The sequence below is a fragment of the Tripterygium wilfordii genome, chromosome 9, assembly GCF_013401445.1.
Source record: "Tripterygium wilfordii isolate XIE 37 chromosome 9, ASM1340144v1, whole genome shotgun sequence".
NCBI lineage: Eukaryota > Viridiplantae > Streptophyta > Magnoliopsida > Celastrales > Celastraceae > Tripterygium > Tripterygium wilfordii.
The window spans coordinates 11,330,130-11,355,838 of NC_052240.1; the positions used below are offsets into that span (position 1 = coordinate 11,330,130).

Consider the following 25,709-nt stretch of genomic DNA (forward strand, 5'->3'; position numbering starts at 1 on the left):
TAGTCAATTAGTGAGAGAGAGAGAGAGCCTAGGTGGAGTTGGGGTTTTTTGTGTTTTTCTTCATGTATTGGAATATTCAAATCCGGTAGACTTTTTCCTTAGGTCGGCGAGTTACGTAATAACCCACTAGAAAGGTAACCCTTTATCAATAACATTTGCCAATCAAATTAGCTAACACGTCAATTCATCCCATTTTTTGTGGTAACCAAAGATGGATGGTTTTACTTGCTCACCTCAACATATACTACAACACGTTGCACATCACGTGATCCTTATCTTCTTCTAGAAGGTTTAATTAACACGTATTTTTTTACTTGGGAATTTATGTTTATTTGATGACAATTGCAATGCTCCCCATTTGTCCATTTCATACAAATCTTGCCGTCTGATATTTAAGAACATTGTGGAAGAACCAAGAAAATCTCAACTTGTTTTTGTTTACCGTTTGTTTTGCTTTAGTTATGTTATAATTCCTTTTCTTGTTGGCATGTTGCTACAATGAAAGGCAAATCTAGATAATTGGTCTAGACATAGTTGGATGCCAAGGGAAGGGTTATCGTTGACACGGATGTTTGCGGGGCTGTTGGGTGGGGAAGATGAGGATTCGGAATAGTTGGGAAGGTAAATTACTAGGAAAGACAAAAAAAAATAGTCTACCTCATGTTTAGACTTTAGAGAGATGTTCTTGGAGAAGTGTTCATGGTTGTAACATCGTACTTGTAGGGGCAAAAATATACAATCGTTGAATATTCAACTTTTAATACGTGCAAGCTCGTCTGTACCTTTGAATCCTGCAAATAACATAACAAGAGCAACCGTGAAAGCTCTCAGACATGACAGGGGGTGTCGGTCATAGAAGCTCCTACGATCAAGTCAGTGGTGATCGGAGATGGAAGACCAGTGATGGTCAAAGTGTTTGTGGCTGAGTATTTTTTGTGAGGGGTCAAAGAGTTTATGTCTCTGGTTCGCCATGTTACGATCCCCTTCCCCAAGGTAGGAGAAGGGTATTTATATGAGAGTGAGGATTGCCATCGAAAGTTGTGTCACCCACTTGTGTCCCACTCGAGGGGATTGTAGGGTGTAAACGCTCAAAAGTCAAGGATAACAGATGTGTCAGTGTTGATAGACAAAGTATGGTGAAGATGTTAGGACATATGATGAGACTGTGACACGTGTTGGTCAGAGTATGGAGAGTAATGTAGACAACCTTTAATGAACTGATATTATATGATATAAGATCGTACCTGGGGATACGTACCTCTCAGGTCCAAGTATGTTGATATGAACTAGATTGGATGATGCTCCCTTAGAAGGAAAGATTCACTAGCTGGGTTGGAGCCTCAGTGTCTTGACACCTTCATTGTGGCAATGCCAATGTTGTGGCGACGCCAAGTTAGCCAAAAGATATTCCCTATCATGTGATGATGTCATGAATACAGTAAAGTAGATATATAAGACATGATGTTAGTTGTTATTGTCAAAGGTAGCGTATGAGTCACTATTTTCTATCACATGACCATGTTGTCAATGGCAAAGCCTCGAACGTGCCAGTATGGGCTGCAACATGGGCCAGTGTGCGTCAATTGGGCCCATGAACTTGGGCATTCCTGACTTGGGTTCGTAATAATATGGTCCAGTGGATCCATACGATTTTTTGTAACTACAGTACCAGTACCTAATAGGAGGACATGTTCAAAGTACTTTCATGGAACAATTACTTTGGTAGTTTGGTGTAATATCGTACCCTTGATGCAGTCAAAGGTCAACTGCACTTTCAAAACACTGCATATTTTGTTGGAGAAGCATCAAGTCAGCAGGCCATCTGAATTGAATTCGAGGGAAATAAGTCAGTATTCACTGAACCCATGGTACCCCTAACATGTATCTGGCGGTCATTTTGCCAATACCCCATATTACATTGCTAATTGCTAGTGTTTAGTTCTGTTAGGGTTGTTAGCATTGTCATTCCACTGTAACAGTTTTGCATACTTTTGTGCTCTGCTCAGGCTTAGGAGTACTGTCCCTAACCCTGTTCCACCAAGGCCATCTCCTGGGATGCCCTTTTGTTTTTGTTTTCAATAAATTCCGTGGCTAATAAAAAAAACATGTATCTGGCGGTCAGGAGTTGGTGAATGCCCTTAGAACTTGATTGCCTAGCACCTAGCGTGGCTGCATGGGACAGGCACCATGAGCCAATCTTGCCCCATAGAAAGGGACACGAGAGGAGACTATAGAAAGGGAGAGAGGCAACAGAGATAACCCTAAGTTAGTTCTTATGAACCGTAGCCGCTCTTCCTTCTCTCTCTGCTCTCTAATCAATCTTTGTTTTGCAGCGAGTTATCAAGGATAAAGGAATCCAGCAAAGTGTTCCCTGAAGAGATGATTCATTCTAAAGAAGGATAAGTTGTGGTTAGGTGCCAATACACTTTCGAATCAATCGATGCTAGGAAACTGATGCAGCACGGCCTAACACACCTAAGAGGGTTTTGTGGACCTAGACTCAAGTTCAACGTCATAAGTTTGAGCCTAACTCATAATTAAAAACCATAATTGACAAAGAGAGGATTGCCCGCCCTTGTAAGCTAGACTTGGAACTCCACTTTTAACAATGTGGGATAGTCCTACATCAGAAACTGATATGGGAAATTGTCCCAGTTCCAATTTGTGATAGATGGGCACATAGTTCCCCTGCTAAGACTACTAAGTAAGCTTCAATTGAGGCATAAACACATAATTGTATAACACAAATTCCAGAGAAAATCATACTCCTCCATTAATCAAGTAAACTCTGCAAGCTGATGCTAACTAACGTGAATATATCAACAAACCAATTATGACCTCTGAAAAGGTCTCATAACTTGTACAGCCCAATTACTAAGAACAGAAGAACTTTTGTGTCTGCATACAGTAAGAACACAATGAACTTGTAAATAACACACCACAGCTAACATGAGCTTTGCAGAACTTGAATCCATCTCAGACTCTAATCTGATAGATGACAGAGTATCCCTTTCATCAGTATTAGGCATCACAAGATTCACAACACTAAGATACACATTATGAGGAACCAAAAACCCCCATTTTGAAATCCACAGCTGAATTGCTCCACCCAAACTCATGCTCCGCCCAAACCAGTACAGTACAGGAACAAAACCTATTGTATCCCCATTCCCCACAAATTTCTACAGAGTTCTTGTATGGCAAACTCTCAGACAAGTTCAATCGAGTAAATAAAATCATTCACTACCAATAGGCAATCAAGTAATATGACTCGGGAACGTATTGTCAATTAAGTTGTCAATCCAATTAGAGCACAAACATGACAAGAAAGAGACAGCTGTTCAAAGGAAATGCAAAACCAGAAGTAAGAATCCATTAGAACTAATTTGATTAAAGATGGCCATTCATAATATCACTCCAACATTAACAAAATATAACAGATATATTCATAAATTGGTGCAGATCTAGAAAAAAACGCAAACCCTAGGCCCAAATTTCGAAACTAACATCTAACCACCGAAGCCGTAGAGAGTCCTGCCCTGCCTCTTCAACGCATAGACAACATCCATGGCGGTGACAGTCTTGCGACGGGCATGCTCAGTGTAGGTGACGGCGTCGCGGATGACATTCTCAAGGAAGATCTTGAGGACTCCCCTGGTCTCCTCGTAGATGAGACCACTGATACGCTTCACTCCGCCACGCCTGGCCAGACGACGGATGGCGGGCTTGGTGATGCCCTGAATGTTGTCCCTCAAGACCTTCCTGTGCCTCTTCGCACCTCCCTTGCCAAGCCCCTTCCCTCCCTTTCCTCTTCCTGACATCTTCTTCGCTTTTCTCTCGCTTCTCCCTCTGGTGAGATTTGAATATTTGATGGACGGCTTTGCAAGATTATTCGTTATTATTTATAGACCTCAAGTATGCTTTCAGCCGTTGGATTCTATCACGATCCGTGTAATGTGCTAATTTGGATTTTGAACCGTTGGATGTCTAAAGCTTGTTTTTGATTGGTGGATATCGGAAATGTTGGATTGAACTTTGAAGGTTGTTATGGAGGGTAAAAGCGTCAAATCGTGTTCAGACTGCGGAGTTGTGTTCGTAGAATCGTAGTGGATCCTCTACCCCCAAAAATCAGTTCAACACTTTTCCACTACGAAAACCAGTCTTTTTCCATGGCAACCCTCTCCGCGGCCGATTCGAACAGAGAACCCGTCACTCACGTCATCTTCGACATGGACGGTCTCTTGCTTGGTAATTTTTTTTTTCAAGCATTTAACTTCATTATCAATATTCGTCTTTGGAAAATATTTGATGGTGTCATCTGCATTTGTGATATGTTGGTTCTTTGATTCCTGCTATTTGCTTTCGTTTTTGCTCTTTGTATGTGGCATGAGACGCGCTGTGCGAACGATTGTACAATTGATAGAAAGTTATCAATGGCACCCATCTGATGGGAATTTACCGCTGTCTGCTGCAGACACAGAGAAATTCTACGCTGAAGTCCAGGAAATCATACTTTCCAGGTACAATAAAACTTTTGATTGGTCTCTCAAGGCAAAAATGATGGGATGAAAAGCAATAGAAGCTGCTCGTGTCTTTGTTGAAGAGACCGGACTCAGTGACTCTCTGTCGGCTGAGGATTTTCTTGTAGAGAGGGAGGAGATGTTGCAGAAAATGTTTCCATCAAGCGAGCTCATGCCAGGTATTGATTCATTAGCACTTGAAATCTTTCTTTGATACCAAATGTACTTTGCATATTAACCTCTCTCAGTTTTAGATGGTATCTAGTGTGATGTTTTGGAGTAGATATATGGTTTAGGTCTGAATAAAACTTGTGACTGCATTATGAAGAGATATTAGGATTCGTGTGTTTGTCATCTTATAAAACAAAGAAGCTCACGTAATATTGTCGCAAGATATCTGCTTGTACTTGAACTGAAAATGAAGGATCATTACATATAATTCTGCTTGATTATTTTTCAAAGTTTGGACTTTAATATATATGCTTATTTTCCGATTTAGTATGTGTAATATACTAATATGCAATTCGCATCCCAATATGTTAAAAGCTTATGTCAGTGGCTGACTGGCTGGCCAAAAAAAACTGCAGGAAGTCAAGATATATGAAGTGATACAACAACATTCCATTCCTCCATATTATCCATAACAAAACTACACCAAAATACCAAATACCATTACATCCACATCAGCAAAACACTTCTCCCAATACAGCCACATAAGCAAAACACGTTTTACAATACAACCACATCAGCAGAAGACAACATCTTTGTTGGCCCAATAATTATCTACCATTGCAAGTGCCCTAAGCCAAGCTATACTCATGGCTTATCTTGGCCCGCTTTTATTTCTATCTTCCTTTTACCAGAATCTGTATTGTGTTACAGTGCTAATTAACCTTATGGATGATAAATGATAATCAGTCTATGGCGTTTAGTTTCTAGTGAATGATGTTAGATAATTAGCATCAACACATTAGAGAGTAAACAAGGGAAAAGAATTGTAGTGTGTTGAAATTTTAATTAATTCTTTTAGTGCTTAGTTCCAAACTAAAGATACCTTGTCCTTTCTCTGCATGAAAAGATCATGCAAAATTACAAATAAAGGATAAAATTGAAAACTAATGTTCTTTGTCATGAAAAATGACTATTCTTGATAAAAACTTTGGCATATAGACTGTCTAAAAATAAATTAAGGGTGAAGAAGCCTCTGTGCCTTGCATAGGTGCCCGTCAACTGTTGATGTCCATTAAATGGGCTAGGATAGTAGTTCCAGCTAGGATTTTAGATTTGTAGTCACTCCCTTCAAATGCAACCGTGTTTTGAGAGTCTCAACTCCCAATTCTTGTTTGAAAATAAGATTTCATCTGGTACTAGTAAATATAGTGTCGTACATCCTTGAAAAGACTGTTTATTTTGCTTGGTTTATAATTGACAATTACAAATTGACTTTGGCATCACTACTGTTTCTATTATATTCAACAAGATATTGGCTTCTTTTGGTAATTTTTTTACTGCTGCAGGGGCTGGCCGTTTAATTAAACATCTCTATGCAAAAGGGATACCAATTTGTGTGGCTACAGGGTATGGCACCTTTGGAAAAAAAATTCATTATTATTAGAATCTATTCAACTATGGTTAGAAATAGGCATGGGGCACATTTCTATAAGGTTTTCTATACTTCCAACTTAGAATTTTCTTAAATTGTGAAATTTACTGATAAGAATGTACTTTACACTTTACAGTTCTCATAAAAGACATTTTAACTTGAAATCTCAGAGACATAGTGAGCTTTTCTCGTTGATGCATCATGTTGTTGTGGGTGATGATCCAGAAGTTAAATAGGGAAAACCATCACCGGATATATTCCTTGCAGCCACCAAGAGATTCAAGGTATAGTTGTCCAGTAGCTTTGTATGTAGCGAGATAAAGGATGACAAATGGACAATATCTTTTGGTTCAGTTCATGCTTCTTAGATTTTATAAATATTTTCAGTATGGCAGTGCAACAGCTAATGAAATTTAGTGGTTCAACAGGGTGGCTCAGTGGATTCATGTAAGTGCCTTGTGTATGCGCCCTCTGGAGTCCTTGTAGCCAAGAGTGCTGGGATGTAAGTCTATTCGTTTGCCTCCCACTTTCCTTTCTATTTGTTCTACCTATACTTTATCAATCATGGTCATAGTTGTTAATAGCATCAACTACGGATTTGGAATCCCCTTCTGGAATTATGTGAGACCACCCATGAAACCTAGCACAATCAATTGCTAATTTACCTGCCATCTCCTCCCCAGCTTAGATCTTGGATTCAATAGCCAACACCTCCCTTTTATGATATCTAGCAACCATCTTAGCAGCCATGCTATTAACACTCATGGCCATGTGAAATTGTATCTTGATGAAGGGTTGTTAACGAGCGAATCATTTGGCATTGGCTCTTGCTCTTAATTTGCCTTCAAGCCAAGATTTCCAGGCCAAGCTATGTTCCATATAAAGCATCATTGAAGATATCAAAAAGCCTCTAGGATCCAAATCCCTGCCGTGAATAGTTCCATCTTTTATTATTAGATGACAGCTCATGATAAATCATAAGTTGATCTCTGTCTTGAAAGATAGATTACCTTTTGATATATTATATGACAGAAAATTGATCCACAGCCATCTCTGCACTGGTTCCTGTGGTGTCACATTCGCAGGCTGCCCTCTCAGTATCTAAACCATCATATGTTTGACCAATGTCTTGATGATTGAATTATACAAAGAAAAATTGATGGACACCCACATTGCATTCTGAAACAAGCTTTTGATGTACATAACCTACATCTCTTGACACTGATGTGAAGACCACTTCCTTTTGCTTTTTCTTCACTGATATGACATGATAATTAGATCTGGTGTTTTTTTGTCTCTTACTTTTATATGTTACCATGCAGGTCTGTAGTTATGGTTCCGGATCCATGTCTAGATAGCTCTTACCACACCACTGCAGACCAAGTCCTGAGCTCCTTATTGAACTTCAACCCTAAAGATTGGGGTTTGCCTCCATTTGACGACCCAAGCAGTTAAACCTGCAGATCTTTTTAGCATTATTTTATGTGCTGCAAGCATAGAATTGCCACTTCTATTAGTTATCAATTTTTTAAAAGCATGGGAGCACCTTCATTCTTCTCTTTCAGGGCCACATGATAGTTTTTACATTTTTCTTATTATGGTTGGGTGCAGTCATTTTCTTTAGAATCGGCATTTAACTATGATTTAAACGTCTAATACTGCAATCCAAAACATTCGCCAAGGTCGGACAAGACTAGTAGGATGAATTCTTGTACTGTCCTAATCTGTAGCAACAACTGAAGCTCAGTGAAGTGTGTGTTAAAATAAAGACTACTGGACAACACTATTGTCAACATCTTCAGCTATATATTTTTCAGGAATCTGCCTTCATTGCAAATAAGTTGAATCATTGGATATCTTTTGATCAAAGGGTTCTGCAACCCTAAGGCTACAACCACACTCACAGAGCAAAGTCTAAACATTGCAGCTCTGACCCATTTCAAATCTAACAAAGGTAGAGCCAAAACCTTTAGGAAGAATAGTAAAAAGTAGAAAGGTCACATAATGGTAAATACAAACATTTTTCCGATCAGTAATAAACATTCTTATTGCAAGGTTAATGGGCTTTGTAATCTTCCCTTGACCATTAAAACAATACAAAGCCCAGCCCGAACCGCTTTTCTCCGGACTCATAAAACCTTTCGTACGTTCTTGGTTGAGTCAATTACTCATTACCCTTAAACCCTAGCTAAGGAGCGAAGTGATACCTGCGGACCTGCTGCAACCACATCGAAGCTTGGCTGTCTCGTCTTCGTCTTCGTCTTCAATGGCAGTAAGTAGTAATTTCTGCTAGATTTATGTAATTTATGTCGAATATTTTACACATTTATGTCGTTGAGATCCCACAGCTGTTTTACTGTTACTTTAATTTGTTAGGGTTTATTTTGATGGACGTAGTAGATCTTGTTGTATTCTAACACCGATTATGTGAATACTGCAGACAATACCAGTTAACCCCAAGCCCTTTTTGAACAACTTGACTGGAAAGACGGTTATTGTGAAACTCAAGTGGGGAATGGAATACAAAGGTAGATTTTTTATGGCAATTTTCTTTGGATTCCTGAGCAGTGTTCATTTAAACATTTATTTTCTTATTTGATTGTTCTCAGGTTTTCTTGCCTCGGTAGATTCATACATGAATTTACAGGTGCGGCCTTGAATTCCAAGTTGTGTAAACTTATATGAATCTGATTGCAATTGAAGTAGCTTTTTATCTTGCATGTTCTTCTTCATAAAGAAAATAAAGCTTCCTTTCTTTTTATGCTGCATATCTTGTTTAGTGCAATTGGCATTTAAGAGCCATTAGTTGGGATTCACAATGCCTTTAATTACGTTGTTTGTTACTTGGTTTAGTTCCTATTCAATGTTTGTAAGATACTCAAGCAGGTAACTTGTCTTGCATTGGATAACCTCATCTGGGCTTATTGCTGGATGGTACTGTTGCTAACATTTTTTTCTTATCTGCAGTTAGGAAATGCTGAAGAATATGTCGATGGGCAATTAACTGGAAATCTAGGAGAGATTTTGATCAGGTAACTTCCACTTATTGAAGTTGTTTACATCTCGAAATGCTATTACATTTTACTCTAATGATGTTAATATGTATCGCTTATTTCGTTTTGAATTTTTGTTGGTATATATCTTCATAACATCATAGTTGTTTGGATTGGAAACTTTCTCTGTACCTTGTTTGGTTGTTTGTGTATATAGCATTTAAACAGCCTTTTCTTGTTTACTTGTTTTTCTTGTTGAGTCTTTTTTTCCGCCAAGGAATAAAGCTAACGTGTTGTTTTTTCATTTTGAAGAAAGTGTCTAACAATTTCATATAAGGAGAGTTCCTTAAAAAGGGCTGATAAACATATGCTGTGTGGTAGGTTGTTTAGTCAGTAATTCTCTAACTTCTAATTGAATATTTTCCTTGGTTCATTTATTTAGTGCCGATGGAAGAAATGATAGTTGGGAGAGACAACTTCGCTTAACCTTGGAGGGGGTGCCACCCATGTACATCAAGACAGATTAACCATGCCAATTACAACCAGCAAGTAGAAAAATCAAGATTACAATTTTCCAGGATCCGAAACCGTAAGGTTTGAAACTAGTTGTTTATGGAAGTTCCCATTGAGGAGACCTGAAAACCCCTCCCATTCCTTTCCAGACAGACTTTGCCTGATATTGCAAATGGAAAGCAATACTCTTTTTGTCTCTCGTTGCTTGCTTGTAAATAGGGCCAATCCTTGCTCTTAATTGAAAGGTTCAGCTCTAAGGCCTAAGCCTCTAGCCTTGGAAGTTGGAACTTCCACGTAGTTATAATCATAATACCAGATCTTACTTGATCAGCTGCAACTTATAAGTGGATGATTTACATTTTCTTCTTGTTCCTTATCAGGTAGCACATATTCACCATCATTCTGGACTCTTCTTTGAAGGTTTTCAATCGTGAGAATTAATCCCCGATTGCCTCTTGGTTGGAAAAAGCTACTATAGGTTATATTTTATTTTCAAACTATCCTTCAATGACATCAGTGTGGACATTGTCTTCTGAGTTATTTGGTTAGTACTTTGTTATAAGAATGAGCATTGAGATTTCCTTCCTTTCTAGCCTCCCAACCAACACTATCTTAGTTGTATTGATTGAAGGCACACTGAAAGTATCCACTCGCCCATCTAATACTTTCTCAAGGAAAAATAAGTATCGTTCGATAACAGAGCACCATTTTTATCATTATGGAAAAAAAATCATTAACCAAAACATCTTTGTTCTGCACATACCAAATATGTGGGGAATTGACTTTTCAAAGGTGCCAAGTCAAGCCAAACATCGTTCCCAAGCTCCACTTTTTTCCCATTCCTTATCTTGATATTCATATTAGGGAAGCGGGAATTCTGTTCTATGATAAAATGGCATTCCATACCTCTATTCCATGCTGCTTTGACTTTCAATTGTTTGTAGCCCATGCTTCGTAATCATTACTCTTCTCCACTTTGCATTTTGCTCCCTGGAGAATATCCATTACCACTTCCTAAGTAAAGCTTGGTTGAATAGTCGCATAGATTTTATGTTTTAATCCCAAACCCTCTTGTTGAATAGAGAGTTTAAAACACCGGATTTAACAAGATGGAACTTGGCCTTCTTCCATATCTCCCGTTGGAAACATCTTTGAATAGATTCAAATCTAGAATTCATGGATACATGAATTGGGTATAAGGACATAAAATGGTGAGCAGACTAGCTTGAATGCTTTTATTGGAGAAAGTCTTCCTCGATAAATAATTCATTTTTGATACTTTTATCTTTTGAGAAGTAAATTTTTGATGTATACTAGCTATATGTGCATTAGACGTCTAGGAAACAAGCAAAGCGAGCAATATCTTTACTGATGTGATACGCAGAATATATTTTTCGTACTTTTTCTGAACATGTGTGTGAATTTATATACACAAGATTTCTTTTCATTCGAAAATAAATATGCAAATAGAGATACTATCAGTTTGTAAGGTTGATGAGTGTCTGATTTGAGATGAGGACTTTTTGTTTCTTCAGATTTTCATATTTGTCTCAGTTAGCCAATTTACGTAATAAAGACCGGATCATTCTGAATGATGTATGTACACCTGAAATTTAAGCTTTGTTTGGAGTCTTAAACTGACCGCCAGATGTAGAATATTGTTGGAAGGAAAGCATATCCAAGAAAGTGATCAATTTTCATTTGTTTGATTTATACTATGATCTATGATGATGCGCTGGAAAACATTATCTAATTCAGTATTCCTTGGAAATGGGAATATGTTTCAGTAGTTAAAATTCTCTTATCGATAATAGTAACTTGTGGATAGAGATAAATCTTCATGAGGTAGAGAATAACATAGCTGGTCATGTCAGTTAACCTTACCGCTTGGAGTGTTAGTGGGCTTAGAAGTGGACGGTCCCTCCTCTTACTCCACTGAAAGTTTGGGCTACAGTGTGGAACCTAATGGATGTGATATGGGTTTCCTTTCTTGGGAGGAGCGAAACTCGTGAATTTTTCTCGATATGGAGTGCTCGATTAGGGTCTTTTTGGATAGATGGCCTTCTGTGCTTGAGTTCTAGTTGAGTGAAGCATGTTCTACTTTTTTCGGTTGTATTATATTCTATCCTTGTTTCCGGTTTGTTCTTGGGTTGCTCCCCCTTGGGGATGTTAATCAACTTTTTTCTATTTAAAAAAAAAAACTTACATTTTTGGAGTAGAACCAAGTAAGCAAGTAGTTCTAAAGCTGACTTGGGAATTTCAAATCTGTAGCCCATTTTCATCTGATTTGCTGCTTTCCATTTGCATTTAAAATTTGTTTGATGTTCCATTTTCTGTTGCATAAAAATCACCTGAAAACAGAGTAGCCTAATCTGCTGGTCTCTCTCTGATCATGTACATATACTAGAAACACAATCCTGGAAATGAAAAGAGGGTTCAATGAAAAGTTATTGCGGCCAAAGTCTTCTGGGTTTAAGATAGTAACAGTTTCAACTTTCCCTGTGTTATCTGTGCCCTGTGTCTCTTATTTTAGAAAGTGTCTAGCGTGTTTGTGCACAGATGAGATATTCGAATTGTATTGTAAATGAACTTTTCTAATATGTCGAACTTATCTATTCAAGAGGTTTACTTTGACAGCATGAGTTTATCAATATATCCATGGTACTGGCACTCATGATCGCGTGTTCATATTAGAATTTAGGCTATATTTTCCATCGCTTTCTTTTGCATTAAGATTAAATGTATATGTTTGTTTGTTTCATGTGCAGATGCAACAATGTTCTTTATCTTCGTGGGGTCCCAGAAGATGAGGAGATAGAAGATGCTGCCGAGGACTAGTAAGTGCACTTTGGCAACTGTTCAGTTGAAGTGTCATATCGAACATTAGCATGCTCTTAAATAGTTTGTTCCCCTAATACTGCTATATTATGGTTTAGGTAGGAGCTCTATGACCTTGCATGTACTACTAAGTACTAACTACCCATGTTGCTGAGGCCCTGCAAAGAAAGCAAAATCAATTGAATATTATCTTTGATTGACTACAATCTCAACTGTTATTTCGAGTTAGTGCATCTTTATTTGAACCCCTGTTGGGCTAGGACTTAAGGCAGAGCAAACATTAAACAGAGTAATTGAGACAGCGTAAAATATTCTTTTTAAAGTAATTTAATGTTCATGCTTATTTCAAAAATTTATTAGTTATCCATTCTTTGTTGTCATGGCATGTTATTCTGGTTTTATGCGTACAATGTGAACATCTTAGAAACTTTTTATTTGATAGTCTTCTTTGATAGCATTTGATATATGTATGAGGGACCATACTGTGAACAACAAGAACATTAGTTTATAAAGTCAGTGGCAATTAGATTTTTTTCCAGGACCACCATAGTAAAAGTGTATTCCCATATCCTCATTTTTGTGAGTTTTGATGTCGTAGCAAGTGGGTTCGCTAGTAATCCTGCGCAAGCTTTTAGGGTTTCTGAGTTTTGCGGATTCATCAACATATTTAATATTTCTAAAGTAACTGGCTTTGCCAAACCCTTCTGCAGGAAAATGACCACTACCCATTTGGGTTGTGGTATGTTGCTCGCCTACCTCTTTGTTTGTAATCTCTCCGCCCCAATGAATTTTAGTAGCACTTTTGCTGAGGTGAGAGAATAAGATTGAAGGCCAATATCCCATTATTATACCATTCCCATATTGTAACCACCAATTACCCGTTTCTGGGTCCTATATATATATATATGATATCATCAATATGACAATTATAGAAAGTGATAAATATTAAGAAAGGAGGAGTTGGGTGGGTGATATATTAAATATTTTACCTTAAAGATAAGAATATCGAGGTCTTGTTGTGAACCATCATATGTAGAAATATTGGCAAGGGTTGCACCCAATGCTATTTCATTGTCAATTTGGAGGAAGCCCGAACAAAGCATGTTGTAGCATCCCGTAGATTTATGTCCATCAGCCTATTATATTATATGTTGATTGTAATTAAGGAAATTCAATAAATAAAAATGAGCAAGAACAATAATAAAAGAATATTTTTCTTACAGTCCAATAAATGAATAAGCGAGTGTTGTTGTCTCCAAATAACTTTGGGAAAATCTGTTTGTTTATACAAGAGAAGAGATGAGAAGAAGCAGTGATTTCTGTACATGTTAACAAATATGTTGATATGATAAAATACCTGCCAACCAGCTTCAATGGACTCAATACCTTCTACCACTACCCATATTTGAGATAAACTGAATTCACTAGTTTGTACTCTTGGATTCCACACGTTTATGGATGCCTTAGCACCATAATATTTCTCTCCCTTTGTCGATATTGTTGCATACTAGAGTGACCAGCAGAGGTTTACAGCAAATTCTATATATATAGGCAAAAAAAATTAATTTCCTTATATATGTTGGTGTACCAAGGTTGGTACCTCATGAAAGTTTCTTTTTGTAAAGATCTTTGCAGGAGTTGATTGAGGGATAGTGTGATGCTTCCTTCCAAATCCTTGAATGGAGTCTGCTCTCAATATATCTTGACTAGCGCTGGTTCTTCTTATGGGAATTGTTTGTTCTGGACATTTCTTGTTCGTATGCCATAATTGTGTGAGTCGATTTGATGAATCCGTATGCTTAAAAGCATTATCTATGTGAGTAGTTGGTGTCATCTATGGAGAATGAGTAATAGAAACTCCACTACATATTAAAATTGCAGGAAAAAAAAATGCTAGCTAGTCAGGAAAGTGAGACAAGTAGTGACCTGAATTTTATGATCTTTCAATAAAGGATGATCAAAAGCTGGTTGATTATAAATATTGACACAGTCAATTATATCTCCGTCTGGACTCTGTTTCAGTGAAACGCGTATAAAGCATAATAAGCGAATAATATTAATTAGTTCAAGTTAGATCACTTCAGTATATATATCTCTGCGTCTCTGCGTCTCTCTCTGTCCGTGTGTCTCTGTCTGTCTGTGTGTCTCTCTCTGTGTCTGTGTGTGGGTGGATTGGAAAGAAAACATAAATGAAATGAATAAAACCAGTAGACCTCGATGGATTCAATGGGAGGCTTCATGAACAAGTTCAATTGGTTTTGCAGCCGGAGGTTTTGACAAGAAGAAGGGCATACGGCATGTGTCATGATGGGTAGAATCGATGAAAGTAATAAGATAGAGCTCCATAGTCTCCTCCTTTTAGTCGTAAATCTTTCTAAATATGACAGAGTTGCCATGTGTATCTGATGAAGACCTTGGCTTTCACGGTTTCGCCTTCGGATAAATTGGGTTGAACTCTGAATAGACTCGCAACGTCCACAACCTTCACAAAGTCCTCTCAACGAAAGCACCAATGATGAATACCTTCACAAGGGAGGGATGGGGGCCTAAGTCTAGAGTCACAAGTTTGAACCTGACTCTCTATTGAAAACCAGGTTGGTAGTAAGAGGTTTGTCAAACCCACCATCTTTTAATGTGAAATTCTGATCGATATCCAAGCTTCTTAATTCCGGTAGATGTTAATCTACAGCAAAAAAAAAAAACAAATAAATAAACTTTCAAGGATATGTAAATTTTCTTTACAATATCCAACTAGAATTATAAAGAGTGAAAAATAGACATATTACCTTTAAATCCAGTTACAGAATTCATATGAGGGGAGAAGCAAATGATGGATCAAGGATGACTGAAACTGTATTGCCGGAAATATATCTATAGATGAACATATAGATGTGAGTTTATATTATTATTAGTTGGTTCCTTCATTTGTTGACATGGAAACTAAGGAAATTAAAAATACTTTACAATTTTCTTATTAAAAAAAAAAAAGGTGAAAAACGACTCACGTCAGAAAAGACATGATACAGGACACGGCTATATATATTATATAATGAATCTTGTTTCTTAGAAAACTTGGTTTTAACCGATGGGAGTTGGCTTGGTTTATAATCGGTTGAATTAAGTATATGTATACCCAAAGTTTGATTTCAATTGCAAACTTATTTCTCTATGATAATTAAAAAAGAACAACCTTGGTTTTATCAATAAAAATTAACTTATTAGACAATGTGAGCATTATAAATGCAGAAAATGCGTAGAAGAAATCATGAATATTATATTAAACATCCAATGCCAGATTGGAAGGAAGACATGGAGGCCACCATTAGCAAAGCATGTTTGATGAGAAGCTCTGAAAAGTTCAAATACCTAAAATTGAGAAAGTGTGTTGGAATAATCGTCTATACTTGTCAAGGATAATAGTATAATTTTGAAATCCAATAGGGATAAAATGTGAGTTTTTTTATAAAATAGTATATACATAATTTCCTATAACATTAGAACAACTACAATGGTAAAATTTTACTGGGCCAACAAAATGGTAAAATTTTCAATTACAATTTGGAGTTGCACAACCACTCAACATTTGACACTTGTAAGTTTAGTTGAGAGAGAGAGTAGAATAGAAAAAAAGTAGTAAAATTGTAGTTGAAAATTTTAAGTTTGGAGTGTTTCATATTGCATATCATTATAGAGGATAGTCTTGATAATTTAATGCGCACAAATTACAAGATATTTTAGAGTGCTTGAAATAGTTTTGCCATTGGAGATGCTCTAATACCCCACTTCCTCAACATGAAGACCGCATTAAGTAAGTAGGGCTTAGTAAGAAAGACGAAAGTCGAAGTCTCTGGAAGGTACCACGCATGATATCACGTTGGTTCGGCGGCTACCGACATCTCACCTTCTTTTCACTCTGCTCTCTCTCTCGATCGATCTTCTTAAAATCGTACATCGATGTCGATCGTAGCTCCAAATCACGGTTTATGTACCCAGTAGCTTTCAGCGTCGTCGATGAGAGGATGTGTTTGACAGAGAAAAATCAAAATTCAAAGGAGATGCTAACTAAGAGAAAATCGAGAAAAGTTAGCGTTGTGTACATCCTACGTGGATGGCCATGTATGTTATGTACGTTCACGGATCCCAATATTAGGGATACATAGTATTTTCGAATCACGAAAGTGACAGAGAAGGAAGATGAAAGATGAAAGAGAGAGTATTTGATCTTCAAATTTTAAACAATATAAAAGTGAGAAATTTGATTTTAAAATAAAAATTGTGTGTCAAGTCAACACTCAACCTCCCCTAATCTTGTTATCAATGGGATCAGGTAGCACTTACCAATGAGGCATGGAATCACGTTCATTGGGAGTTGGGATCCAAAGGAAACTTGGGCATTTATTACTTGGATAATATTCACAATTTATTTACATATTGGAGCACATAAACCCTAAACCTCGATAACATTTAATACATGCATGATGGACCATATTGTGAAAAGAAAAAAACAATAGGTTATCAAGTCTTAACAAAGTTGTTTACAGGCAATTAGGATTTCTTCCAGGACCCACCATAATAAAAGTGTATTCCCATATCGTCATTTTTGTGAGTTTTGATGTCGTAGCAAGTGGGTTGGCTAGTGAAGCTTCTAGGGTTTCTGAGTTTTGTGGATTCATCAACATATTTAATATTTCTAGAGTAACTGGCTTTGCCAAACCCTTGTGCAGGAAAATAACCACCACCCATTTGAGTTGTGGTATATATACGTTAATGGATTCAATGGGAGGCTTGTTCAACAACTCCAACTGGTTTTGCACCTGGAGGTTTGGACAAGAAGAATTGCATGCAGCATATGTCATGATAGGTAGAATCAGTGAAACTAATAAGATGGAGTTCCATAGTCTCCTCCTTTTAATCATAAATCTCTCCATATATGGCAGAATTACCTTGTGTATCCAAGCGCTATTAATTTTCTTAATTCCAGTAGGTCTTATCTACAGAAGAAAAAAAAAATGTAAATTTTTATTACAATATTCAAAAAGAATTATAGAGAGTGAAAAATAGACATATTACCTTGTGTGATAATATTGACAGAAATATATCTATATATGTGAGTCTTGTCAACGCCGGATTGGAACGCCGTCCTTGGAGGCCACCATTAGCAAATGTATCTTGTTTTAACGCAGCGGAAACGAATCAAAATTGCAAACTCCGTCAATACGAGAAAAAAAATAACACAAGACAATACTCCAAAAGATGGATTTATTTTATTTCAAAGATGCTTAATGATGGCTCATAATCATATTCAAACAAAAAACAAGAAATCCTAAAAATTGACAAATATGACAAAAATGTCAAAATCGGGTTCGGCCCACAAATCACTATTACTAATAATCTAAAACAAATCAAAATCATAAAAACGCGATATGGACGTCTAATTTAAAAGATATAACAAAAATAAAATATTCATAAAATAAGAGAAATGCTACGGATCGGTGCGAATCGACGTTTTGAGTCAGTCCATCAAGTTTTACACAATTTCGAGATTTAAGTTTTTAATTTCTACTAGACAATTTTAAATTTCAAATGATCCAAAAAGCGTAAAAACCGTTCTGCAACATGTTGTTCAAACATCATGTTTCTTGGAGAATATATATATATCTGAAAATCTGGTGTACTTGGAACCCTTATTTCCCAACCACCAAAAGCACAGGTGGTTGTGGTGTCTTTTGGTTTTGTTCTAACATGTATGTTGTGTTGCCACCAATTAGTTGTGGTGCCGAGACAGTCCAATCTCTCAGCTTTCGGTTTGGTTTGCCACCAATTATCATTTGTGGTTGCTTTCAATTCTCCCCCACCAATAACACACTGTTGTTGTCGGACTTCTGAGAGTCACTTTCAACTAACAACAAAATACTAACAAAAAAGGGACCATCCTTCAACTTCACATTATAATAAATAATTCAGCTACATATTGGAACATTCTGTCCCTCAATTCATACAAACAACTTCGATAAAATTCATACCTATCTATAATTACTACAGTATTTGTGTAAATATATTATATGAACAAAAAAATTTTCCCTGCTGGGGAAGTCTGAGAACCGACTACTGAGAAGACAATTGCAACCACCCTTTCCTGGCATCAAGAGGAGCCTTACAAAGTTTCTTTAATCTTAATAAATTGGCTTCGATGATTAATAAATGCATCCTTTTTCGATATTTTCCCCCTCGACACGGCAGATTAGTATATTACCATACATCCCGGAGATACCTTCCACTAGTCTGCAGATTCTTCACCATGCTTTCAGCCTTGGAGCTGTCTAGAGATCCCTGAAATCAACGAGAACCAAATGGTAAGGCGACAAAACCTAGTATATATAAGAACAATGAAGAAGAAAAAGAGATGGGGAACCCCAAAGGAAACATATGAAAGCGATAATTTTCACTAGTTCACAAGAAGCTCTCTCGAGTTTTTAGCCTTGGATAAATACCACTTTCAAATAGCTGCTTCTTTTCAAGCACTTTGCCTTTATGAAAGATAGCTAGTTACAACAGAACAAGTGACTGATGAGCTAATCTAGCTCCAGAATCAAACTGACAAACGTACCTGCTCCTGCACTATAGTGTGGAGAGTTCGGTGAACATCTCTGGCCATGCCTTTGGCGTCACCGCAAACATATATATAAGCCCCTTGATTAATCATATTCCAGATATCTGAAGCCTGTATACAAATAAAAGACATGCATAAAGATTCTATTCCAGAAATAGATCGATTACCCGATTTAACTCAAAAGCACATCTTCCTCAGACAAAAAGTGGTAGGTGAAATAGTTCAGGTACCTTCTCCATCATTTTATGCTGCACATATTCCTTTGTGGGTCCCTCACGTGAGAAGGCAACAATGAGCTCAGAAAGTGCAGCACTTTCTACAAAGTTATTCAGCTCCTCCTCATAGATGTAATCCTGCACATGTAGGTCGCATTAAATCAAGCTATTGAAAATTAGTTACACAGAATGCCTCGGCACCCTCCCATCCACAAAACCAAGGAGAATTTGAAATAAAAAAAAAAGGCTAACCAGTCTTCGGTTCCGGCAACCGAAAAATAATATAGATGATCCAAGTTCTGCTCCAGACTCTTTCAAAGCTAATCTTTCCTGAAAAAGAAATACACAAATCCCAAAAATTAGATAAATACTTCAATGTGACACGAGGAAAGTCGAACATCAAACATGAACTTGCTAGTTCAAACCTGCAGGAAACCCCTGAAAGGTGCAAATCCGGTCCCTGGGCCAATCATTATAATAGGCACTTTAGTATCAACAGGAAGCTTGAAGTTTGACTGCCTAACAAAGATGGGCGCCCAACAGCTTTCATGGCTCTTCTCCAGAGGCACGGCATTCTGAAATAAGAACCAAGGGCACTCTTAAGATTTTATTTTATCATACAGAGACAGTTAGAGCTATAAGAAATAATAGAAGCTGAGCAGAAAATATCATTCAGAAGTAACATAAGTGAGCTTGCCTAAGAAGTAGGCATCATTGCTAAACAATAATTAGATAGATTATGTATGACGAAAATGAATCCTAATTCCCCAAATGAAGTCGACAAATCAAAGGTATCTACAATATTTCTGGTTCTAGGTTCTCGTACACTAGTGCACTTGCCATTTCTCTCCACCTGCTAGTACCTGAACATTAAATCTAGGTTCTCAACCTTTTGCTTAACCAATTACATTTTGCTTGACCAATTGTGAAAGGAAATAGAGTACACAAGGTACCTTCATCCAAGTTGAGCATACTCCTTTATGAATTCGCCCCGCAGGTGTCTTCTCATACACTAGTGCACAAGTAACATGAATCCTTGATGGTGCCATTCTGCATACCATAATAGCAGGGAGTGAGCATGGCATAGTTACATATACCTTAAAAAATGAATAAAATGCAAGAAATACCAAAAAGAGTATGATGAAATAAACAGGGAGGTGCCTTCAAAAATATTTTTCATGGCAAAAAATCCTGAAGACCTAATTGCCAACAAATGTTTTCTTAAAAACTCCATAAAAATACCAAGCATGCTCTTCGAATAAACATGGTATTGGACTGTAAAAAATAATTTAGCCAACAAGGATACAATTGTCATAAGGAACCTAGGAAGCTGGAAAGTAAACAACCAAATAGGATGGCTACAAATCCAAGATGATGAAGAGATCATTTGAGGCTCATTGAAACACAAGCATTGTTCCTTTATCTCGTAACATCAAACACGTGTCAAGTCAATCCAAGAATAAGACAGCACCAGAAGATCTCCCTAGTGAATTATATGGTTCATGTATATGACAAGATGGCCAAAAGCTTTACTCAGGAAAAAGAAAAGGAAAAGGGAAGTAGGAAGCCACCTTGGCGATGATGAGATTGAATAGTATCTGGGCTGTAAACGTGGTGCAACTGCAGCAAAGAAGACCCCAAGTGGAGGCCTGGCAGACGGAAATTCAGCCATAATCTCAAGCAGGCTTCTCTGACTTGCAATCACCCATTGTGCATATTCATCCTGCACAAATGCACAACCAGGTTTCAGAATACCAAATATTAAGAAACTGATGGGACTAATGTAAGATATAAACATTTTTATGACAACCTTTCCAGCAGGTGATGCAAGATGTCTTAATCGATCGGCCTCAGTTGGGTCAGAAGCATGGGCTGCCAGAGCGAGTAAAGCTGACTGGAAGAAACAAGCATCGAGAAAATTATTCATCAGCACGCAAGTGCTTCAAAGAACACCAGGAAACAGCTCAAGTCTCTAGGGGGAAGACCAACCTTTTTGGGTGAATTCAAAAGATCAGCGTAGCGAGCAAGGGCCGTTTTCAAACTGCATGGCGGGAAAGTTGGAGGCAGCGAGCTTGCACTAAGTGGTGTACCATCTTCTTTGTCACTATGGAGGGAGAAGTAAGTATCTGGAGACAAGCCCAACAGCCTAACTGCCTCCTCAACAGTTTCTGTTAGATTCTCACAGTAAACACCAACATGGTCCCCAGTTTCATATCTGAGATTGCAGACAAGAATTAGTATATAATGAGGTTTATTCCTGCTCTAGACAATTTTTCTACTTAATGCTGCGATCTATTGATTTCATAGGATAATAAAGTATTGATCCATCTTTTACTTTCAGAAAATTAACAAAAAAACAGACAGCAACATTGAAACTTGTAAGTAAAGAAATTAAAATAAAACATCATGTGCTCTAGAAAAGGAACTTACGAAAGCCCTGTTCCGGCAATGTCAAACTCCAGATGGGTGCAAGAACGATCTGATGCAGGAGTATGTAGCTCTCTCTTCACAGCTACATTGGACCTTCACACAGCAAAAGAAAATTATTATATTTAAGATTACCCAGGAGAAATTACATGCTTAGAATGAGATTGAAAAATTCACTGATCATATAAATCACACCTGCATGGATGTTGAGCATCAACAACAGCATGGCCATTTGCATTACTCCAACTCTTTTCTTCTACTGATGCATCTGATGTGTCATAACATTTGACGCGATATTCTGGTATAGTAGCAGTGTACGGAGTAGAGACAGTTGTTGCACCATCCTTGTCTCGAAGCAACTGATCCAACTCCGGCCACACTAATTCTCGCCTGGATTGCATAATGCACAACAAGAAATTGAAGTAAACATGATCAGATGATGCATGTGTTCTACAATTACAATCAAAAGAAATCTCTCTTTCTGATTACCATGCAGTAAAATCATCTTCAAGGCATTGATCATCGTCACCAAGACCTACTGGGACAAGCCTTGTTGCACCTGGGGGGAAAATGAAAAACACTATTTAAGAACAGATATTTGAGGGGAAAAACGAAAATGAGTCCATAAAAGTACGCAGGGTATTGATCATTATATGGAACACACTGGCAACATGGATAACATCGAAACCAAATCCTATCAAGCCAAATTTACCAAAATTAGGATATTTGCAAGCCTGGAAACAGGGAACACACTCACTTGCTAAAAATAGGGAACACGCTCACGGCTCACTCACTCATTACAAAGACCAAACACTGCAAACTTCACGTTGAAAGTTAACTTGAATTTAGGATAAATTATCATCCATGTAATGTGCAATTTCTGGCTGGTAAATGCTACAGTGCTGAAAGTTAACTTGCTGTCACTTGGAACTAGCATTTATGCTTACTAGTAACGCACAAGATTAGTCCTAAAGACTACTAGACTTATAAGCAAAGTCCAATTACTCTTCAGCAATAACAGCAATGCAATGCCACGGCATTACAAGAGCACAAAATGCAATTCAATTGAAAGCTAAGAACATGATGATAAAATTATAGTATAAATTATATTCCATCCATACTCACAAAACAGATGTGCCAACTTGTCTAAGAGCGTTAATTACATCACATTCATGCCTAAGTAGTCAAATAAGGTTAATTTGCACATTTTCTAACACCCATTTATAGAAAGCCAATTAAACTTAACATAATAGAATACCTTGCTCGGAAAGGATTTGATCTACTTCCTTTGCAACCTGTTTGAAGATGAAAAATTAGTAATAAATTGCAATCAATAATTAGGAGCAGCTAGAAACTAAAACTAATGGCATCAAATAAGAATTTGTTTAATCTTTTTCCCAAACCTTGTTGAAATGTTCATACTGTCTATTCCCAAGGCCAAACACTGCAAACTTCATGTTTTGAAAACATTCCCCTCTCTCTTTTCCCTACACCACAATTACACAAACCAAAAACTTAAAAAGTCTGGTTCAATTGAAAGAGAGTTTCAGACACCAAAAAAATTAGCCAAAGCCTACCTCGAGGAACCATTTATAGAACCTAGCCGCATTGTCTGTTGGTTCGCCATCTCCATATCTACACCAGGCCAGCGAATAATTAATAGGAGCAACAGAATAACATCAACAAAAGAAAAATAAACAATATCACAATCCCCCAGCTACAGATGATCACTCACGTGGCCAGGAAGAAGATAGCCAACTTCTCTTTCTTCAATTTCTCTTCATACTCGTCATCGTCTTCCGCATAATCATCCTACATATAATTCAACTCAGCATTAACATCCTATACAGGACATTCAAAGTCAATTCAAGACTTTTCTTTTTCAAAGAAAGTCAAACATACCAAATCAACAATTTTGAAAACAGCCTTTTCATATCGAGCTTTTGCTTCTTCCACCAGCGCCTGTAAAAAGATCGAGTAATAAGCATAAACACCGATAATTACAACCCGAAGGCCAAACACATGTATATGCAATAAAGGCAAACCTTAGCGAATCCTTCGGCGGTTCCAGTCTGTGTACCATAGAAAACAGTGATTTTAGACTTTCCGTCATCGACCTCAGGCTCAGGAAGCTTGACAGCCAGGGGTTTAGGAGGCACCAAAGCCTTAGATTTCTGAGAGCCGGATCTTCGCCAAATTAGCACCACCACACATCCAATGAGTACAGCGATGGAGGTGGTCAATATCATGACGAACTCTCGATTCTCAAATATTATTGAGGTAACCTCTCCGGAAACCTCCGAAGAAACATTAGAGGGGTCCACCCTTCCTTTGATAATCGCCGACATCAGATCGAGAGGCGACGCCTTCATAGAATTTGAAGAAGATTGCATGATTGCGATAACGATGATTTCGATGCAAACACAAAGCAAATTTCTAGAAGTGATTTGAACGGAGAGATGAAGGAGAATTGGAGAAGGTCTCTCTATGCTCTGGTTTTGCTGGTAATAATGTTGAGGAGACAAGAGAGACTTCTCTAAAGAGGGAGTTGGGAGGTAGAGGGGGATTTAATAACGTGCCTAAACTGAACCAACGCCTACCAAACCAGACCAGTCAACTTCCACCTAACACAGTTAACCATGGTTAACATTTTGGTCAAGTAGAAGAAAAATATTTATGCCGACTCTTCTAATGCAAAAATGCCCTTCCATGTCTTTTCCTTTATGGGAGATACAAGGAAAATGCCCTTGGCGTCTCATCCACAATACCTTTAAATAATTAATTTATTAAATTAGTTTCCTTCTTTTATATTTAAACTTTTTATAGAAGATTTTTGCCGAGTTTACAAGAGATAAACCTTTTCTATTTATTTAGAATATAAAATCAATTCTCCATATTTATTTATCACGATTTATCAATACTTGAGAATATAAGGTAATCCAAATTTTTTACGAATTAAAGATTCCATCATTTCTCGTGGCTATCATACCATGCCAAATTTTATATAAAAAGTTAGGGAATTATTTTCTTTTGATAATCATTTCATGTCGCATCGCATATATATATATAGACATTATATTTTGTGAACAATTATGATCGCATGTTTCAACTCTCGTCCACACAGAGGATTGAGCACATACATGATGTATTCAGATATTATCCCACATATATAACATGTGGATAGTTTACTTTTAGAAATTGAACATATAATATCTAGGCTTTATTTCTATAACTCTAAAATCACCAAAAAAAAACATAAAACAAACTGATTTTTCTTGGTTGCTCAATCATCGTACATTTGGGCCCATGGGTGGTCACACCAAGTGAGTTGTGGCTGTAAAACCAGTTTGAAAAGGGCTTAAAAGGGTATCAATCATATGGCAGAAAGACGGCTGCCCAATGGTTGACACGTGGTCAAATCTCAATCTCTAAAATGGATATTGTGTCGGGTTAGAGAAGTGAATTCATGAAACTCATAATAATACCAAGGTGTCTCTAATCAATCACAGTTCGAACCAATCAGGAGGAGTAGCAAAGCTTAAAAGGATTTCATTGATCAAGTAATCAAGTCATCTAATAGAGAAGAATAAGAGAGATTAATAGGAGTCCTTTGCAATTAATCTAATTTGAACATAAAATTGTGCGTTTAATTATTCATTACAATTAATAATTCAAAATAATATGCTGCCTCAGCTCAAACGTGAAATATAATGGCGAGGCATGGGATATTAGTGAGGGATTTTATTTAATTGGTGACAGTGTGGCAGTGGCAGGTTGGCCAATTTTTTAAAAATAAATAAATTTATACATAATTTTATCCTTAAAATAACTCATTTTTCTAATTATTGCCCCCACAACTCAAATTTCTTTACTCTTGCCTTTATAAAATTAAACCTTATTTTTTATTATTATTAATATTTTTGCACAGATTGTGAGATCCTAGGCGTGGCAAAAAAATCGGTTCTAGATAGATTTCGGATCGGATAAAAA

At 37.2% G+C, this 25,709-nt stretch overlaps 3 protein-coding genes and 1 pseudogene across 6 annotated transcripts; 2 read left to right on the top strand and 2 right to left on the bottom strand.

Moving 5' to 3' along the window:
* Positions 1–3,353: 3,353 nt before the first annotated feature.
* On the bottom strand, positions 3,354–3,864 carry LOC120006299 (histone H4). The gene has a single exon (XM_038856302.1). The coding sequence runs from the start codon at positions 3,819–3,821 to the stop codon at positions 3,510–3,512; it is 312 nt and encodes a 103-aa protein (XP_038712230.1). The 5' UTR covers positions 3,822–3,864; the 3' UTR covers positions 3,354–3,509.
* Positions 3,865–4,169: 305 nt separating this feature from the next.
* Positions 4,170–7,912, top strand: LOC120006487 (annotated as a pseudogene).
* Positions 7,913–8,272: 360 nt separating this feature from the next.
* LOC120005060 (probable small nuclear ribonucleoprotein F) lies at positions 8,273–14,430 on the top strand. Of its 4 annotated transcripts, none has more exons than XM_038854494.1 (6): positions 8,273–8,395; positions 8,564–8,651; positions 8,733–8,770; positions 9,091–9,155; positions 12,398–12,466; positions 14,093–14,430. In XM_038854494.1, coding segments are annotated over exons 1-6 (267 nt in total). In that variant the 5' UTR covers positions 8,273–8,389; the 3' UTR covers positions 14,094–14,430. The 4 variants fall into 4 exon arrangements, with proteins under 4 accessions (XP_038710422.1, XP_038710423.1, XP_038710421.1 ...); XM_038854495.1 differs by lacking the exon at positions 14,093–14,430 and adding an exon at positions 13,178–13,493; XM_038854493.1 differs by lacking the exon at positions 14,093–14,430 and adding an exon at positions 12,566–12,819.
* A 3,951-nt stretch (positions 14,431–18,381) lies between these two features.
* Positions 18,382–24,112, bottom strand: LOC120006123 (NADPH--cytochrome P450 reductase 2-like). Its single transcript, XM_038856026.1, has 18 exons — positions 23,765–24,112; positions 23,622–23,681; positions 23,455–23,531; positions 23,297–23,354; positions 23,123–23,206; positions 22,978–23,014; positions 22,209–22,278; positions 21,915–22,109; positions 21,723–21,815; positions 21,282–21,507; positions 21,103–21,186; positions 20,864–21,015; positions 20,246–20,342; positions 19,718–19,867; positions 19,545–19,622; positions 19,308–19,430; positions 19,075–19,188; positions 18,382–18,797 (listed from the first exon to the last, which is right to left on the bottom strand). Exons 1-18 carry the CDS (start codon positions 24,110–24,112, stop codon positions 18,717–18,719), a joined length of 2,127 nt encoding a protein of 708 aa, XP_038711954.1. The 3' UTR covers positions 18,382–18,716.
* Positions 24,113–25,709: the final 1,597 nt, after the last annotated feature.

Coding starts and splice junctions, on each gene's coding strand:
- LOC120005060 (XM_038854494.1), top strand. Junction 8,652..8,732: donor GTGGGGAATGGAATACAAAG/GTAGATTTTTTA, acceptor GATTGTTCTCAG/GTTTTCTTGCCTCGGTAGAT. Junction 8,771..9,090: donor ATTCATACATGAATTTACAG/GTGCGGCCTTGA, acceptor TCTTATCTGCAG/TTAGGAAATGCTGAAGAATA.
- LOC120006299 (XM_038856302.1), bottom strand. CDS start 3,821: ATGTCAGGAAGAGGAAAGGGAGGGAAGGGGCTTGGCAAGGGAGGTGCG.
- LOC120006123 (XM_038856026.1), bottom strand. CDS start 24,112: ATGCAATCTTCTTCAAATTCTATGAAGGCGTCGCCTCTCGATCTGATG. Junction 19,623..19,717: donor CTTTCAGGGGTTTCCTGCAG/GTTTGAACTAGC, acceptor TTTCTTTTTCAG/GAAAGATTAGCTTTGAAAGA. Junction 18,798..19,074: donor ACACTATAGTGCAGGAGCAG/GTACGTTTGTCA, acceptor CGTTGATTTCAG/GGATCTCTAGACAGCTCCAA.